The sequence below is a fragment of the Artemia sp. Qi Xiang Cuo genome, chromosome 4, assembly GCF_049724085.1.
Source record: "Artemia sp. Qi Xiang Cuo chromosome 4, ASM4972408v1, whole genome shotgun sequence".
In the NCBI taxonomy this organism is placed as follows: domain Eukaryota; kingdom Metazoa; phylum Arthropoda; class Branchiopoda; order Anostraca; family Artemiidae; genus Artemia; species Artemia sp. Qi Xiang Cuo.
In genome coordinates, this window is record NC_142797.1 from 71,792,627 (window position 1) to 71,812,711 (window position 20,085).

At 32.9% G+C, this 20,085-nt stretch overlaps 1 protein-coding gene across 1 annotated transcript in view; it reads right to left on the reverse strand.

Annotated features, from left to right (window-relative positions):
* Positions 1-11,761: 11,761 nt before the first annotated feature.
* The window catches only part of l(3)73Ah (polycomb group ring finger 3-like lethal (3) 73Ah), a 34,126-nt gene continuing 25,802 nt past the window's right edge, over positions 11,762-20,085 (reverse strand). The window contains exon 4 of the mRNA XM_089087653.1: positions 11,762-11,983. Within this exon, the coding sequence (XP_088943779.1) occupies positions 11,777-11,983 (207 nt within the window). The 3' untranslated portion in view covers positions 11,762-11,776. The remainder of the gene's footprint in view (positions 11,984-20,085) is intronic.

The window sequence follows — 20,085 nt, forward strand, 5'->3', positions numbered from 1 at the left end:
AGATTCAATAAACATGGCTCCGCCGGTTTACTCAACCCAAGCGCGTGATAAGACCACCACTCAATCCCAAACAAAAAAATTATTCATAGAATTAGATCGTCAAAACACGTATTTCAACTTTCCTTGCTAATCATGTCCAGACAAGTATTTGAAAATGAGATGCCAATTGGATTATACTAATGAATTATCTATTGTAGTATGATTATGTAAGTAGGTCTGTGTTCTAGTTTAGTATAGGCAAGCTTTAGTGCCTAAATAAGGGTGTAAAGTCTTTATCTGTTACAGCATCGCTACTAATGTTATCAAATTACAAGTGAATCAAATTAGCTAAATGCAGTTTTAAAATGAATGGCTATACTAACTGTTTATTTTGTATGGACTATGGGACTCTTTTTTCACTGTGCGGCATTACTGTCTCTGAAACTGGGAAGCTTAACATACAGCTTTTAGATACTTTTTTATCAACTGGTTATTTCAGAATTTTCATTCGGTAGCAATTTGGTCTCTTTGTGGCAAAAAGGTAGTTTAGTGTCATAAAATCGCAGAAAACGCCAGTTTGCTGTGTCACAATCTTTTTGGTTACTTAAACAGAGTATTAGAACTTTTAATTTCCGTTCGTATGAGATTATTCCCGAGAGAGACAAAAAAACGATACAGAGATAGAACATTATCGATAATTGGTATCGATTACCGATAGCTTTTGCTCGACAACATACTGAGAATTTCGGTATGATTGTTTAAGATAGTATCTAACCGATCAATTTATGCCACGACAATTTTTTTTTTCAGACATGTAGTTTGACAGAAGAGTGAAAATACCATAGGATATTCGTAGAAAGTATCGTAGAAGGAATCAAGAAAAAGAGACGTCGGCATCAATAGCGATACCAATAAAAAGATATTTATTAAATCGGGTAACCGTTTTAAGATTGAAGGACCGATCATGAGAAGCAGCCTTTCCAAGAACTGTCAACTAATTTATTATATTAAATATGACTTTATCTCTCCACCACTAATAGGTACTTCTTTTTTAGTTAATTTTGATGGAAGAAACAACAGACCCAGTGGGACACCCCGAACAAGAGACAAATGAAGAACAAAAGCCTAAAAAAGCTTGGTATTCCCGCGCAAGATTTATTGGTGCAATAATGTTCAATACGACGGCAATGATGGTGCCCGCTACATATTCAACACTCTCAAAAGCCCGTTGCACATATAAATACGACAGATGTTGCAATAACTGATTCGTACACTTATCTTGGTGTGATATCCAAAGTACTGAACGAAGGTCTGCCAAGTGTAGGGTATCTTATCATTGGGGATATGACAATATCCAAAGAAAAACGTTTCAATCTGATCCATAGCTTGGTGTGTTTTCAAGCACTTGCTGGACTTATTATGAGTTTGATCTTTATTTTTGCTGCCTCATCTCTATCTAGTATCTTAATTCCAGGTGAAGTATCATCCAAAAGTATTCGGTATATCCAAATAAGTAGTTGCTCAATTTTTTTCAATGTCGTAGACAGTACCATCGTTCTCGCATTCCGAACAGCAGACAGACCTGATATACCCATTATCATAAATATTACTAAAACACTGGTAAATATCATCTTAGATATTGTTCTAATATCAAAACACAGAATAATTGACGTTACTACGGTGAATATTCAGGCATAGCCGACTAATATGTGATTGTACAGGTGTTATAGCAGCAGTAATAGCATACAAGCAGGCAACATCCAAATATATAAAGAGTTTTTCATTAAGAAATCTCAAGCCTTTTCTACAGCCAAGTATTTACACATTTTCAGAGACAATACTTCGTAATAGCATATACTTATGGCTTGTTTTCAATAATCATCGTGAAAATGGGAAGAGATTATGCTACAGCTTGGGGTGTCTTCAATACTATTCGATGGGGAATCGTAATGGTGCCAAACCTAGCATTTTTCGAGGCGGCGTCCACCTTTACAGGTATCCAAGCTTCTTTATACTTTTTCCGTGTGCGTAAATTCATATATAGTACTTGGAGAGTGTAGGGTCAAACCTGGAGCAAGTCGTCCAGCAAGCAACAGGGTAAAACCTTTGTAACTCTACAAGGACAACGGAGCAAAATATTAGAAAAGTGTATCTTCCTATTAGAAAAGAGAAGCTTCCGTATCCAAAAAGGAAACAATTTATCCAAGTCAGTGTAACTTAGCAACGTAACTAGGATCATTTGTCTGGCATAAAATTGAAATTGTAACTAAACTCTAACTGAATTACTGTATATATATATATATATATACACACACACACACACACACACACACACACACACACACACACATATATATATATATATATATATATATATATATATATATATATATATATATATATATATATATATATATATATATATATATATATATATATATATATATATATATATATATATATATATATATATATATATATATATATATATATCATAGGCAGCGCAATAGCGCTGCCTTTGCGGCACAATGTATGCGGCGCAATAGCGCAACAATGTATTATTTATTTTTGGTTCTTGGTCTTAGACCAGGGCACTTCGTATCGAAGTTGTCGTAGAAACTTCGAAAAGGGCTCATTCGATTGGAAATTGGAGTGGCTTGTGCCCTTTTTAATAGTTGAAAGTGATTAGAAGGCAACTAACACCCCTTCCACGCCCACCATTTCCCCAAACACATCCAATAAAATTTTGAAATAACCATTTTGTTCAGCGTAGTTGATTTCCAGATAGAAATTATGTTTTTGAGGAGGACACTCCCCCACAGTCCTCAGGGCAAGGGTTGGAAGTTATGCCCTGGGGGCATATGAGGTTTTTATACAAATTGTTGTCGTAAGAACTTCAAAAAAGGCTCGTTCGATTGGATATTCAAACGGCTAGTGCCCTTTTTAATAGTCGAAAGTGATTGGAGGGCAGCTAATCCCCCTCTCACGCCCACCTTTTCCCCAAACACATCCAATCTAATCTTTTATACGGCCGTTTTGTTCGACGTTTTTGAAAGGTGTGGAAATTTGGTCTTTGTGGATGACACTCCCCCCCCCCCCCCACAGCCCTCAGGGCAAGGGTTGTAAGTTATGCCCTGGAGGCATATAGGGTTTTTTTTTATAGAAAGCGTTGTCGCAGAAACTTCAAAAGGGCTCATTTGATTGAAATTAAAATGGCTAGTACCCTTTTTAATAGCCGAAAGTGATTGTAAGGCAACTAACACCCCTTCCACGCCCACCATCTATCCAAACACATCCAATCAAAACTTTGAGATAGCCATTTTGTTCAAAGTAGTTGAGGGTTTTGGAAATTAGGTCTTTAAGGATAACACCCCCCCCCCCCAGCCCTCAGGGTAAAGGTTGTCGTAGAAAAGCTTTGTCGTAGAAACTTGATAAAGGACTCATTCGATTGGAAATCTAAAGGGCTACTGCCCTTTTTAATAGTCGAAAGTGATTTAAGAGCAACTAACCCCCGTCTCACGCCCACCTTTTCCCCATACACATCGAAAATACAGATGAATGTGCATTGTCAGTTTAATATACATATACTGATATTTAGTACTCAAAATATTAATATTATTTGATCTATTAAAGTTATAAAAGTAAAAACATTTATATTTTTTCAGTAAAGTGCAAATTATGTTCTGGCCTTGGGATGGCATATGGGTTTTGAGCCTTACTTATGTAAATTTATGCTCGTTTTGAGTCTAACTCGGTTAATCATTGTAATTTCTATTCGTTTTGGGTTATATTTATTTATCGATGCTGATTTGTGATAGTTTTGCGGTTGGTAGATTATTTTATTTTTGCTCTTTTTTGGTTTAAAGGAGTTCTTTACTTTTCTTTGAAAAACTTATTTTGCGGAAAAAGTTATATATATATATATATATATATATATATATATATATATATATATATATATATATATATATATATATATATATATATATATATATATATATATATATATATATATATACATATATATATATATATACATATATATATATATATATATATATATATATATATATATATATATATATATATATATATATATATATATATATATATTATATATATATATATATATATATATATATATAATATATATATATATATATATATATATATATATATATATATATATATATATATATATATATATATATATATGTGTGTAGATAGTGTATATATATATATATATATATATATATATATATATATATATATATATATTACGTACGTTATTTTTCAGTAACGTACGTAATTTCTCGGTGCTTCTACGTAAATATATCTCAGGCACCGCCAAAGCGGTGCCCATATAAAGAGCAAAGTGGGACCAAAAGTAATATTTATTATTATTTTTTTTAGGAAGTTGTTTTTTCTGACAAAGGCGCTTCGTATAAAAGTGAAAAACGAAATAAAATAGAAAGATGGATAGGTCAAAATTTAATACTTCATATCACAAGGGTCATGGCTACACAAATGAACAAAGAAAAAAACATACACACATTCGACGCTATTTACAGTATATACCTTTAAAGTCTCTCCTACTTTTCAAATAAATACATTTACACGAAGATAGGATATTAAAGGCAGCGTACAAAGAGTGCTTGAGTGATAGGAGAAATGTTTCTTGGGTTAGTCAAGTAAGATATATTTAAGAAAGTTCTGAAGAAGGTAGGCAGTGGTACAACGGAATGGATTATGGCTAGAGAAGATGGTGTCCAAAAACAGGTAAGGGTTACATAGAACCAGGATATCCAGAAACGGTATTGTGATATAACAGCGTTCCCGTATCTCTCTCTCTCTCTCTCTGCATTCTAGGATTAAGGAAGCATGGAAGAGGAACTTTATTTTAAGGGCAAGGTGTAATAAGGAGGAACTATAGTGGAAAATATCAGGAAAGGAAAGGAAATTTTTACCTCTTGATGACAAGAGAAAGTATTTGAGAAGGGTGAAGCCGAAAATAGGTGCTCACTTTTGCATGTGTAGAGACAGGGAGGATGACTTAATAGTGCATTTTTACGGACTTGTAAGAAGCTAAATGATCCGAGGAAGGAAATTTTTTCGAGGTGGTGTACAGGGGACGAATGGGCGGATATTATATTAAGTGATGAAATTTTTATAGAAATTAAGAAGTTGGGAAAGCTTGTGGGTACAGGTATGATACACAGACCATTTTCTAGAATATAATTATAATTTAATTTGGATTTAAAGGTGTTTTTTTTATAATCGTTACGTTGCTATATTTTTGTATTAGCCATGGTCCATAAAGGCTTTTACAGTAAATAAATATCATAATGAATCATGTCATATAATCCGATAAGGCTAAAGACAAGAAGTAAAAAATAAACCAAACATAGAAACCTCTTTTTAAATTTCCAAAGTACAGACCCTCTGACACAACTGAAATCTAAAGTTTTGCGGTTTGTAAATTAAAGCTAAATTCTAAACTGAAAACAGTAAAAGTTGCCAAGCGATAACGACAAAGCGACTTCGGCATGTCGATTAAGGCTGGCTTATTCTCTTCTTTTATTTTGGGTGTCTTGTCAAAATCTCTACGAGAGCTAACTGTAACAAATTCTGTCTCTTTTAGTGTATGTTTTTGATTGTCATATTTGTTTCCATCAGTGGTTTCTTTTTTCTCTTCTACCCTGTTTGTGACATTGTGTTACCAAAAGTGGATAATAAAGATTTCAGAAGTTTTTCCAGAGCTCAGTCATGAGATCATAGGTACAACTACTCCTAGAAACTCATTCTACTATCAAGCCGTCTTAGGCCAAAACAGCTGCGCATGCTCTTCCCCTCTAATCTATTCCAAGTTTCGCACTTTACCCACTACCATAAAGTTCTAATTTTCATCAAATCCTTTCTTATGACCACAGTATAGGTATATATGAACATTAGCAAAAAGTTTGTTCAAAAATGACACACATCATAGCGCGCAAACTAGGAAGTTCCCAGTACGTCACAGCAATAATTTCAGTTGCTTCTTGGCATTCAGTCAGATCACAGCATATGTAGTGCTCTAGACATTTGTCATTGCACGTGCGCAAAGAGGTGGAGTCATGAAGAGAGTTCTAGAATGATATGTTTCAAAGCTATATACATGTGGTATGTGACAGATTCTATATACATATGCGCTATAAAAGACAAGTGCCAAAGTTTCTTTTGTAACTTCCATATAACGTGTGGCCTCTTCCCATCCAATGTGATGACCTGCCATTTGTTTGGCCGCCAATGAATGGCCAAAAAGAGCAACCAAGAGTACTATATTCCTTAAAAATTGTATAGCAAAAAAAAAGAGAGAGAAAAAAGATGTAATGATTGTGTTGATGTTAAAGGAAAAAAAAGAGTCTTTTTGTTTATATGATGATTCTATCGGTTTTTGATGTTTTAATTTTGTATATAAAAGAAATCTTCCAGAAGCCGAAAGGAATCTATTATGGATTCTTGGTACAGTTTTTCAAAATAAGAAGAAGAAAAAGAAGCAATCTTGGGCGAGCTGCCATCCTTCATGAAAGACTGTGATGCGCAAGAATAAATTGAGGCAATAGCAAAAATAAACAAGACTTTAATTTAAAGTCTTTTCCATGAGATATAACGATGTCAGGACATTGTTAAGTACAATTTACATTCAGAAACTTGAGCGAACTTAATCTCCACCACATTAAGACTTGGGCTCAAAGGAAGTATATAAATTTGTTACAGCCACAAGTATTTCGTTTGTTCCTACTAAATATTATAAATCATCTGCTATTGGATCTGTTGAACAGTGCATTCAATTCTTTCTTTTCAAGATTTACTAGCAAACAATAGAAAATGCTACTGGCGTAGCTAGCAGGCTCACAGGGAAAATTAGATCCCATCAATTTCAGTTTCATTTATTGAAAGAATTTGCATTTATATTGCATGCTTTGCATCCTCAAAAAGCTAGTCAGAGGTTTACAACAACTCAGAAAATAGTACTTAAAAAAACTTTTGAGCTTGCAGATTCTCAAAGATGGCCAAATTTGAAGGTCTGCGTGACTTTAAGAAAGAAAGTGGTGCCACCCCTTCCAAGACAAGTGCACTCAAAGATTTGTACAAGTTTTCAAATTCGACCAAAATGAAAGGTTAAGGCTCGAAGAAGCACACAATTAGATTTCTTCCAATTAGCCATTTGTACCCTTAGCCTCATAAACTGCCGTTGTATTCTACTAACACGGCTAGAACTTTTTTTAAATTAATCTAATTTCAAAAGTTGTCAATCTTAAGGAAATCCAGAGACTCTTTAAAATGATTTTTGATTGGTGAGGTATGAAGATTTTGAAAAATGGCCTAATTACCAAATAAAAAACAAACTATGAAAATTCTCTGGGAAGCATTTTCAGGGAAGTGTTAGTCGATGCAGCAATTCTTTCCAAATTTTAAGGTTTATAACTTGAACACTTTAAAATCGAAGTTGAGTCAAAACGGTTTGCATCCTTTCAACTTCAGACTTCATGAACAATGAAGTCTTGGGAAGAACAGAATCAAATAAATTAGACATTTTTATTTATAAAGTCCAAAAAAGTTTGTAAAAATTAATCAAGAAAAAACACTTTCAAAGAAATTGGCAACGCAGCAACTGAACCGCAAAACATGGAAACAAAAGATATTCAATTATCACTAGACCCGTCACAAAGCAGCGGAGTGCAATTATGTGCCCTTGTCTTCAAGATGCGGTTCTGCCGAGCCTATCTCATCCCGTGATAACTCGTGCTCCCAGAATATGTTCTGTATTACTAGTAAGGCTTCTGATCAAACTTCTTTCATCGTTAAGGATCCGTCCAATCTAGATACTGGAAAGAAGAATTTGTAATACACCTACCCAGGGGCGTCCCGAGGCTCATTTTATTGGGGGGATGATTTTCGCAAATTTTACCGAATCGCTACCTGATTTATGCCAAATTTTCTTCAGAAACCAAGAATTTTGTTAAATTTCGGCTGATTTTGCAAAATTTCTGCCGAATGCCATAAAAGTCAGGGTGCGACAGGCCCCCCCCCCCTCCCTCGGAACGCCCCTGCACCTACCAGGGATCTCTACTACAGAGTACCGAGACCAGAAACCAGAAACAATTCTTCACATATCCTTGTCTTAGTTTATTAGATATGAGCAGAGGCTTTCGTGCTTTTCCCGTTCCTGGAAGGCATGTTCATCCCCGAGGTCGTCTGTATGGAGGTCTGGCAACTTAAGTTTTTGCGAATATTCAGTCAAGTTTGTTTAGTTCTAGTGATACTTTTATAGCAGTGATGGTAGGGTCTTGCGTTGTGATAAATGTGTATTGGCCCACTAGTTATAAGAAGGATGAATCAGAACGACTGTTTGCACAAAATTGAGAGAAATTGGATGCGTGTATTAGACAGGAAGAAGACCTTAATATCACGTGTGCTGTTGTTGGGGATTTAAATAGCAGATTCTTTTCTGATTTTAATTTTTATTAATCAGATTAATTTTTCTGAATCAGCAGTATACTTCGTGCTTCTAATCTCAATGGTATTTTTTCTGAAGAGTTGATTGCACAGCCAAAAACTGAAAATTTCTCACACATTCAAATTTCATCCCACAAATCGAATCAAGACCATGTGGTTACTTCGACTGATTTCCAATATTTGTCTGGTTTCTGCAAAATCTAATTACCAATTATCGGACCGCCTTCCTCTAGCCATATTTTCAAACAAGAATTAACAGATACACCAATGAGCCAAGATGCGCCAAAGCTTAAATAGTTTTCAAAGACTGATTGGGATAAAATTGATTGGGATCTACTCCTATATCAAAGAGTTCTTAATTCTATCTTACATAAAATTTGCATCTCCTGCCAGCTTTTCCAGATATCTTACCCTATTGATAAAACTGAGATACAGATTGCTCTTGATTTTTACTGAGATTTGCCACGCTCTAAAATGTGCAGAAAAAGCAATAGTCCCGGTTAGAAAAATCCGCATTGGCACTCAAGTATGGCAATCAAGCATCGAAACTCGATTGGTCAAAAAACATAAAACCCTTCGAAGAGTGCTCCCGTTCAAATCTTTGGTTTTCTATGTTGTCCTAGGTCATCCTAGATCAGGTCAGGGGATTTGATCGTCCTAGGTCAGGTGACTTCAATGACATTTGTCTTTATACATAACAGATCTTCTTAAGTGAGCTAGCCCGCCACCGTGCAGGCATCGTCGATTCATACCCGTTAAAAGTTTCTGCTTCACCCAACTCTTTAGATATCCTAGGCTCCCCCATACACCACATCTTCGAGTACTCTCAAGTCTTCTGATATCCCCCCCATATGAGTGCAAAAACATTTTCGAATGAATTCTCCGCACCAGGTCTAATTTCAGAGCCAATTTTAATCTGAACTTGATGAATTTCTGTCTGTTTACCCGGATTATCACTATGTTGTTACAATGCAAGTCATACTAACGGCAGTCTCCAAGCTGAAACGGAAAGCTTCGTCTGCTGTAGATAATATTACCCCACTACATATTATCCTCGTAAACATTTTACTCATGTCACGCCTAGGCCTGCTCATGAAGATAATTTTTTATACATTTACAATACCGTTGTCGTTTTACATTTTTGATGTCACTCCTATCCCAAGAAAGGCAGATCTAACATTTTGTGTTCGGCCTTTAGGCCTGTAACAATCTCTACTACATTCTGTAAACTGTTTGAGCGGATATTTTTTGATGAGTTAAAGGAGAAATGTAGCTTTCCACTGTAGAAGTTTGATTTTCAAAGCAAAATAGGATGTTCTACTACATTCTGTAAACTGTTTGAGCGGTTATTTGTTGATGAGTTTAAGGGGAGAAATGTAGCGTTCCGCCGTAGCAGTTTGGTTTTCAGAGCGAAATAGGATGTACTGATGCACGTAGTGCAATAGCTCATGTCACGGAAGCTGAACTGACAGGAGAAAGTCCCGTTCTAGCAGCAAACGATGTTAGGCGTGCATTTGACTGATTGGTACGCAATGCCGTGCTCCTTTACACGGCAAAAATAGACGTTCATTCCTCTGTTTTTTTGCACCTTAAGAAACTTATATTCGCGGCATAAAATATGCATTAAATAGCACTCACTTGCCCCAACAGTCGTTAGAATGATCTTGATACTTTGTCTCTGTTTATAAAGGTACGCCCCAAGGTACTATCACTTCGCCTGCTCTTTTTAACAGCGGCGTCTTAGACGCCCAATCAAAATGCGTATCCTCATGCATTGAGGCAGTAACAAACGAAACATTTTCTCTGCTGTGTGGATGATGTCCTTAATCATAGCCGAACCATACAGCGTAACGAGGAAAACTTCTGCATACTTGAGAGTGAATATACTAAACTGAGTTTAGAATTTAACTCTGAAGAATCTGAGGCTCTTCTACAGCCAGTTGAACAACTAGTTTGACTTGGTCTTCCCATTGGGCCATCTCTAAACCAAACCCGCTTGAAGCTTGTTTCCCGCCTTGAAAAAGTGTGGTGTGTCTTATGCCTCAGCTGCCCGAGTTAAAAAAAAAACATTTCAACCAAATAATCCTTGCTAAACTGTACATTTCAACAGCACTACCACATTTCCTATCAAAAGCACCATTTTGGAAGATTTTCACACAAACAGATAAACGTAAATTCCGTTCAGTATATTTCAAATTTGCAAAAAATTTGCTTCATTTACACCCTTGGACCCGAAATTCAGCATTAATCCGCAAACACAAAATAGAGACCCAGCAATAGCTCTATCAAAACATATTTTGATACATAACGGCAAAATCAGTTTTCATTCATGGTATCCCCTTCTAATACAGTGATCTTTAAAGTTGTATGTATGTACCAGTTTTCCACTGTCTAATAGTGATCTTTATTAATTGTTATGATAAATGCTGTAATGTTTAGTTTTTTCTCCCGTCTTTGACATTTTCTCTATTTTGTACTCCGTCTCTATGTACTTTTTGCATTGATTGACGGGTTAGAAATAAATATATAGATCTTAATTTTACAAGAAAAAACGACTGTTAATTATCATGCTGACGATTCAAACGGAAAAATTAACTAATTTATGTCACACACAAGACTTCCAATCCAAACATTTTTTTTTTTTTAATATCATCATATCTTCAAAATGAACAATTTGTAAGTAGATACGTTCCTTTTCTGTTGGGAACAAATTTACGAACAGATGACTCAGAGCTACCGAAGTAGGTCAGCTGAGGAGCACAATTCAACGCGGAAGGATCAGAATCCTAACCAAAACTGGAAGAAAATTTGTTTGGGTGAAATTCTCTGCACACAAAAATGGAATTTCTGCGATTTTTATGCAGAGGAAACAGAAAAAAAAATATAAATGCATATGCCATGGCTTTCTGTGCGGTTTTATGCCAAGGTTGATTTTCTGCGCGGGAGTGGTGAGAAGCTTATTTTCTCAGAGCAAGCTAAAAGATCTGAGGTCTACCTAACAAATATTGAGCTCACACTCGCCAAACCTGAGTTCACTGGAAGGCTAACTAAAGGGATTAGTGCAATGGAACTGAAAAGTAAATAGACGGCAACTAAAGCACGGCAGAGACATTATCAGCAATCAGATTGACAATCCGTTTTAAAAGACTCGTCGACAAGACGGAATCGCCCAGAAAAAATTATGCAAGGGAGAAAACTTAAACTTTAAAATTAGTTTCTCAACATCAAAATATGCAGGTAAAAACTCTGATCATGACTATACTGTGGGCGGACTCAGCGAGCCAGGTCGAGGCTCAGATCACACAAAAGAGCTAATAATGATAGAACCAAAAAAAGGCGGGGTACTTACATCCTTGTATTTGTCGATATCGTTTAGAAGCTTGTAGGCTATGAACTTTTTGAGATGTGTAACTGTTGCCTGTGCGGAGCACCTGATAAACTTTCTTTTTAGTTGGCCAAGACTTGTCTCAGGATCTGTATCAAGGCACTCCAAACACATGCTCACCTGCAATAATCTAAAAATTAGTACCTTCACTTCTTTCTTTTCCAGAGACCATTACAACACAATTTCAGGATATAAGCAATAAAAAAATAGTTGGTGTATAATTTTGATTTCTTTTCTTGAATTAATTTCTACAACAGAGTTATTCAGCATCAATAACAACCACAGAAACAAGACAACTGAGTCTTTAAACTTATAATAACAACTGAGCTTTTTGTGTAGTCTATGATTTTAAATTATAGTAATACCTGTTAAATAAATATTTTAAAATAATAGCTATTAAATACACATATTAAATTGTACAAACAACGGTATCGTGCTACTCCCCTCTGAGAAACCACTAACTTATCCATTGTCTTCCTTTGAGACGGACAGCCGACACTGAGGCTCGAAAAATGATTTTTAAGGTTTCGAATCTCCTTAATCTAAGCCTATTTGAGGTCAATGAAAAACTTTCAAACCGTAAATCATGAATAATAAGTCATCATAATACAAGTATACTACAGTAATGTTTGCTACAAGTATACATTTCTTTTGTGCGTCCCATATTAGAGTATGCTTGTCCTGTGTGGCACCCTGACCTCTCAAATGAAGCAACACAAAAATTGAAAATGTCCAAAAGAGAGCTCTAAGAATTATTTTTAAAGAGGGCAAGATACCATATTTGCATTTGTTAAATATTTCAAAACTAGAGACCCTTGAGAGACGAAGAAATAATTTGTGCCTCCGTTCTGCAAAAAATGCCATAACAAACCCTCGGACGGCAAGTATTTCCCCAAACGTCACTCCCCATCCAGATTACGGCCGTCTCGAGCTGTTTCTGAGCCCATCCCTGTTTTGTCCCCCATTCGCTGCGTTACTTCCAGATACGAAAGAACTTTTGTCCCCTTTATTACAGAAAAAATGAATAAAATGTCCCAATAGTTTCTTTTTTTCCTCTCTTTTTTGTTTATTAGCTGATGGTGCTGCCCAGGTTCTTGCACTCATTTGCTTGTCCCCCCTTTTTTTCAGTTCCCCCTTAAATTTTTACATATTTAGTTCTTTTTTGGGGGGTTTGTTTATTTATTTATTTTGGTCCCCTCCCCCCCCCCTTCTGCACCAGTTTTTATTTTTTTAACTCTTTTATTGACTTACTGTAGTTGAATTATTGACACTTTCTTAGTGTCGCTTTTAATTTATATGCATTTATGTCTCGCTCTTTTTTTGTGTATATTCGCTTATTCCCCCCTTTTTTATGTCCGTTCTAATTCTTTTCCTGATTTGTATTTGCGTAAGTTTAGTTTGACCAGTTTTTATCTTTTTAACTTTTTAATTGACTTTTTACAGTTTTAATTATTGACTGTTAAATGATTGTTCATTATGATTTTTCTATTTAGTTGTTGTTTTTTGCATTTTGGCCAGTTTTAGTGCAACCATTTATATTGTCGACTCCGAAGTCCGAATTCGGCCCTTTGTGGGCTTGTGATAGTGATCTTTTTGAAATAAATATCTTATCTTATCATAAATATCTAATAACAACTGATAGGTTTGATATAATAGGTCAATCATAGATCATTGACGACAAGTTACTATCAACGAAATTAAGCTTTTGGAATATATCCTTCGTGTTGCTTTAGTTTATAGCATCATAGTCAAAATTAATCATGAATTTATTTGTTTTTCCAGCAAAAACCTTATTTTAAATAGATGCTTATTTTACTCTTATTAAACAGGCTATACTTATAAACTAAATTAAACTAAATTTGATATTAAATTACGGGAGAGTAGTGTGCCTTGGACCTATGTTGTTTACAGCAATGTCTCTGAAGAGAGAGAAACAACTGAGTTTGTAGTTCATAATTTTCCCAAGATATTCTCCTGAGATGGGGTATGTTACAGAAGCTGCACTTGTTGACTGTCAAAAAATAATATAAGTTTTTCACAGCCTAAAAGTAATTATTTCTACATTTACTATTTATATATAGTTTCATAATTATTAATTTTCTAAATTGAAAAGTTAACAGTATCTTAATACCACATAATTTGACTACAAGAACATGTCTTTGAGCAACACCTAAAGTTAATTGAGAACTTCTGGTCGGCTATTTTCATGGAGTGCCACTACGGTGTACCTTTGTCCTAGCTAAAGTAGTGTACCTTTGATCTAACTCCAAGGTTAGGTTGATTTGCACTATGATTTGCATTCATATGATTTTATTGTATAACCTGTATATGCCAGATTCATAGCAAATCATATTTACAAATTGCTGTCTAGGCCTTTGGTAACTATCTTACATGTAAAACATATATACAGTAGGCCTAGTTAGAACAAGGAATACATCCTTAATCAGACCTTACTCAAAGGCAATGCGAAGAAAGCAAATAAAAAAAAATAGGTAAATTGTGTATTTTAACCAATATACCTGAAGAAATTCGTATAGAGTTTAAAAAACCAAGCAGAGATTGAAAAAAAAAAGATACAAAAAAGTAGGTCTACTAACAGAGTGAGAAAATAAAGTAAAAGCAAGAAAGAAAATGTTGTACAGATAAAGCTTGGACACAGAGACTGAGGACAAAAAAGACGCCACGTGTGAAGAATCTGGGTCTTAATAGGAAAATTTTTACAGGATTTGAGAACGCTGACAATAATAAAATAGAGGCTGGAAGTTTTGTGTTGGCAACGTTTTGTTCGAAAAAACACAAAGTTTTTTTTGCAGCTGTAGTTCTTGTAAAACATAATGAAGTGTATGAAGTGAAACAATTAAAGAATGACTTAGAGAGCCAGAAGTTTAACCGAGAAGACCCAGTGACATATGAAATCGATCATGATGTTATAAGGAAGTTATCACGTCCAGAAAGTGTCTCAAACACCAGCTTGAGACATTATCTATCAGGTGTCGTATTTCAAGCTTGAATATGGGATAAAAATTTGACTTTTAAGATTATTTTTACAGACAATCCTAAAAATTTTGTTCTTGAAATGGTTATCCATATTAGCAATCTGTTTCTATAAAACTAAATTTGTGCTTTTATGCTTTACTATGCATTTTTATTTATTCTTAACCTGTAGGTCCAAGGTTCACTTAGCCTAGGACCAAGGTAGCATACATCATCTTCAGTCTACCTAAGTCCTAAATACAATTTGTTTGTAAAATCATTAGAAAATATATATTTATCTTTATACACAGATCTAGAAAAAAATAAATTTTGTAGTTAAGAGATCTAAAGCCGAACTGGCCAGCCATGACAAAAAACAAATAAATGAATATAAAGACGACAAACGGGTCTATGGCCAGTAAATGAAAACGAAGAGAAACAAAAAGAAATCAAAGGAATATTTCGCCCGTATACAACAAGGCCTTTTCAGCGTAGAAAAAAAAACTAGAAACTAATATATATATATATATATATATATATATATATATATATATATATATATATATATATATATATATATATATATATATATATATATATATATATATATGTTTCTGGTTTATGTTTTACAAGAACTTCAGCTGCAAAAAACTTTGTGTTTTTTTCGAACAAAACGTTGCCAACATATATATATATATATATATGTATAACATATATGTAAAACATATATATATATATATATATATATATATATATATATATATATATATATATATATATATATTATATATATATATATATATATATATATATATATCTAGTTTATGTTTTACAAGAACTTCAGCTGCAAAAAAACTTTGTGTTTTTTTCGAACAAAACGTTGCCAACATATATATATATATATATATATGTATAACATATATGTAAAACATATATATATATATATATATATATATATATATATATACATATATATATATATATATATATATATATATATATGTATATATATTAGTTTCTAGTTTATGTTTTACAAGAACTTAGCCTGAAAAAAACTTTGTGTTTTTTTCGAACAAAGCGTTGCCAACATATATATATATATATACATGTATAACATATATGTAAAACTAATATATATATATATATATATATATATATATATATATATATATATATATATATATATATATATATATATATATATATTAGTTTCTAGTTTATGTTTTACAAGAACTTCAGCTGCAAAAAAACTTTGTGTTTTTTTCGAACAAAACGTTGCCAACATATATATATATATATATGTATAACATATATGTAAAACATATATATATATATATATATATATATATATATATATATATATATATATATATATATATATATATATATATATATATATATTAGTTTCTAGTTTATGTTTTACAAGAACTTCAGCTGCAAAAAAACTTTGTGTTTTTTTCGAACAAAACGTTGCCAACATATATATATATATATATATAGTATAACATATATGTAAAACATATATATATATATATATATATATATATATATATATATATATATATATATATATATATATATATATTAGTTTCTAGTTTTTTTTTCTACGCTGAAAATGCCTTGTTGTATACGGGCGAATTTTTTATTTCTTTTTGTTTCTCTTTGTTTTCATTTACTGGCCATAGACTCGTTTATCGTATTTATATTCATTTCTTTGTTTTTTGTCATGGCTGGCCAGTTCGGCTTTAGATCTCTTAACTACAAAATTTATTTTTTTCTAGATCTGTGTATAAAGATAAATATATATTTTCTAATGATTTTACAAACAAATTGTATTTAGGACTAAGGTACACTGCAGTTGGTCTACCTTGGTCCTAGGCTAAGTGAACCTTGGACCTACAGGTTAAGAATAAATAAAAATGCATAGTAAAGCATAAAAGCACAAATTTAGTTTTATAGAAACAGATTGCTAATATGGATAACCATTTCAAGAACAAAATTTTTAGGATTGTCTGTAAAAATAATCTTAAAAGTCAAATTTTTATCCCATATTCAAGCTTGAAATACGACACCGATAGATAATGTCTCAAGCTGGTGTTTGAGACACTTTCTGGACGTGATAACTTCCTTATAACATCATGATCGATTTCATATGTCACTGGGTCTTCTCGGTTAAACTTCTGGCTCTCTAAGTCATTCTTTAATTGTTTCACTTCATACACTTCATTATGTTTTACAAGAACTACAGCTGCAAAAAAAACTTTGTGTTTTTTTCGAACAAAACGTTGCCAACACAAAACTTCCAGCCTCTATTTTATTATTGTCAGCGTTCTCAAATCCTGTAAAAATTTTCCTATTAAGACCCAGATTCTTCACACGTGGCGTCTTTTTTGTCCTCAGTCTCTGTGTCCAAGCTTTATCTGTACAACATTTTCTTTCTTGCTTTTACTTTATTTTCTCACTCTGTTAGTAGACCTACTTTTTTGTATCTTTTTTTTTCAATCTCTGCTTGGTTTTTTAAACTCTATACGAATTTCTTCAGGTATATTGGTTAAAATACACAATTTACCTATTTTTTTTTATTTGCTTTCTTCGCATTGCCTTTGAGTAAGGTCTGATTAAGGATGTATTCCTTGTTCTAACTAGGCCTACTGTATATATGTTTTACATGTAAGATAGTTACCAAAGGCCTAGACAGCAATTTGTAAATATGATTTGCTATGAATCTGGCATATACAGGTTATACAATAAAATCATATGAATGCAAATCATAGTGCAAATCAACCTAACCTTGGAGTTAGATCAAAGGTACACTACTTTAGCTAGGACAAAGGTACACCGTAGTGGCACTCCATGAAAATAGCCGACCAGAAGTTCTCAATTAACTTTAGGTGTTGCTCAAAGACATGTTCTTGTAGTCAAATTATGTGGTATTAAGATACTGTTAACTTTTCAATTTAGAAAATTAATAATTATGAAACTATATATAAATAGTAAATGTAGAAATAATTACTTTTAGGCTGTGAAAAACTTATATTATTTTTTGACAGTCAACAAGTGCAGCTTCTGTAACATACCCCATCTCAGGAGAATATCTTGGGAAAATTATGAACTACAAACTCAGTTGTTTCTCTCTCTTCAGAGACATTGCTGTAAACAACATAGGTCCAAGGCACACTACTCTCCCGTAATTTAATATCAAATTTAGTTTAATTTAGTTTATAAGTATAGCCTATTTAATAAGAGTAAAATAAGCATCTATTTAAAATAAGGTTTTTGCTGGAAAAACAAATAAATTCATGATTAATTTTGACTATGATGCTATAAACTAAAGCAACACGAAGGATATATTCCAAAAGCTTAATTTCGTTGATAGTAACTTGTCGTCAATGATCTATGATTGACCTATTATATCAAACCTATCAGTTGTTATTAGATATTTATGATAAGATAAGATATTTATTTCAAAAAGATCACTATCACAAGCTCACAAAGGGCCGAATTCGGACTTCGGAGTCGACAATATAAATGGTTGCACTAAAACTGGCCGAAATGCAAAAAAACAACAACAAAATAGAAAATCATAATGAACAATCATTTAACAGTCAATAATTAAAACTGTAAAAAGTCGATTAAAAATTTAAAAAGATAAAAACTGTTCAAATTAAACTTACACAAATACGAATCAGAAAAAGAATTAGAACGGACATAAAAAAGGAAGGGGGGGGAGGAATAAGCGAATATACACAAAAAAGAGAGCGAGACATAAATGCATATAAATTAAAAGGGACACTAAGAAAATGTCAATAATTCAACTACAGTAAGTCAATAAAAGAGTTAAAAATTAAAAACTGGTCCAGAAGGGGGGAGGAGGACAAAAATAAATGAATAAATCCCCAAAAAAAGAACTAAATATGTAAAAATTAAAGGGGGAACTGAAAAAAAGGGGGGACAAGCAAATGAGTGCAAGAACCTGGGCAGCACCATCAGCTAATAAACAAAAAAGAGAGGAAAAAAAGAAACTATTGGGACATTTTATTCATTTTTTCTGTAATAAAGGGGACAAAAGTTCTTTCGTATCTGGAAGTAACGCAGCGAATGGGGGACAAAACAGGGATGGGCTCAGAAACAGCCCGAGAAGGCCGTAATCTGGATGGGGAGTGACGTTTGGGGAAATACTTGCCGTCCGAGGGTTTGTTATGGTATTTTTTGCAAAACGGAGACACCAATTATTTCTTCGTCTCTCAAGGGTCTCTAGTTTTGAAATATTTAACAAATGCAAATATGGTATCTTGCCCTCTTTAAAAATAATTCTTAGAGCTCTCTTTTGGACATTTTCAATTTTTTGTGTTGCTTCATTTGAGAGGTCAGGGTGCCACACAGGACAAGCATACTCTAATATGGGACGCACAAAAGAAATGTATACCTGTAGCATACATTACTGTAGTATACTTGTATTATGATGACTTATTATTCATGATTTACGGTTTGAAAGTTTTTCATTGACCTCAAATAGGCTTAGATTAAGGAGATTCGAAACCTTAAAAATCATTTTTCGAGCTATATATATGATTTAAAAATCATATATATAGATATATATATATATATATATATATATATATAATATATATATATATATATATATATATATATATATATATATATATATATATATATATATATATATATATATATATATATATATATATATATATATATATATATATATATAAAACTAAAACAGACTAACATAAAATATATAATACAAAATTACTTACATTTACAATTGCCAGCTACCTTCATGAAACCACAAAAACAACTCAATTACTCAGTTACTTTTGTGGTTTCGTGAAGGTAGCTGCCAATTGTAAATGTTAGTAATTGTATATTATATATTTTATTTTAGTCTATTTTAGTTTTATAATTATGTAATAGTTACATTCTCTAGTTTTAAGTTTTTAGTTTTTTTTTCTTACCGCTTTGTTGTATATGGGCGAAATACTCCTTTGATTTTTTTTCATCTTCGTTATCATTTACTGGCCATAGACCCGTTTGTCGTCTTTATATTCGGTCTTTTGTTTTTTTAAATGGTGCAATAAAATAGTTGAACTTCATATTAAATATTTGGAACGCTATTTTTTTGCAAGAATATTTACAAAATAAAAAAATAAAGGGGAAAATAGGTCCTGGGTACACCACTCTCCCATTAATAAGAACTTATATACGAATTCATAAATTACAGATGGGAC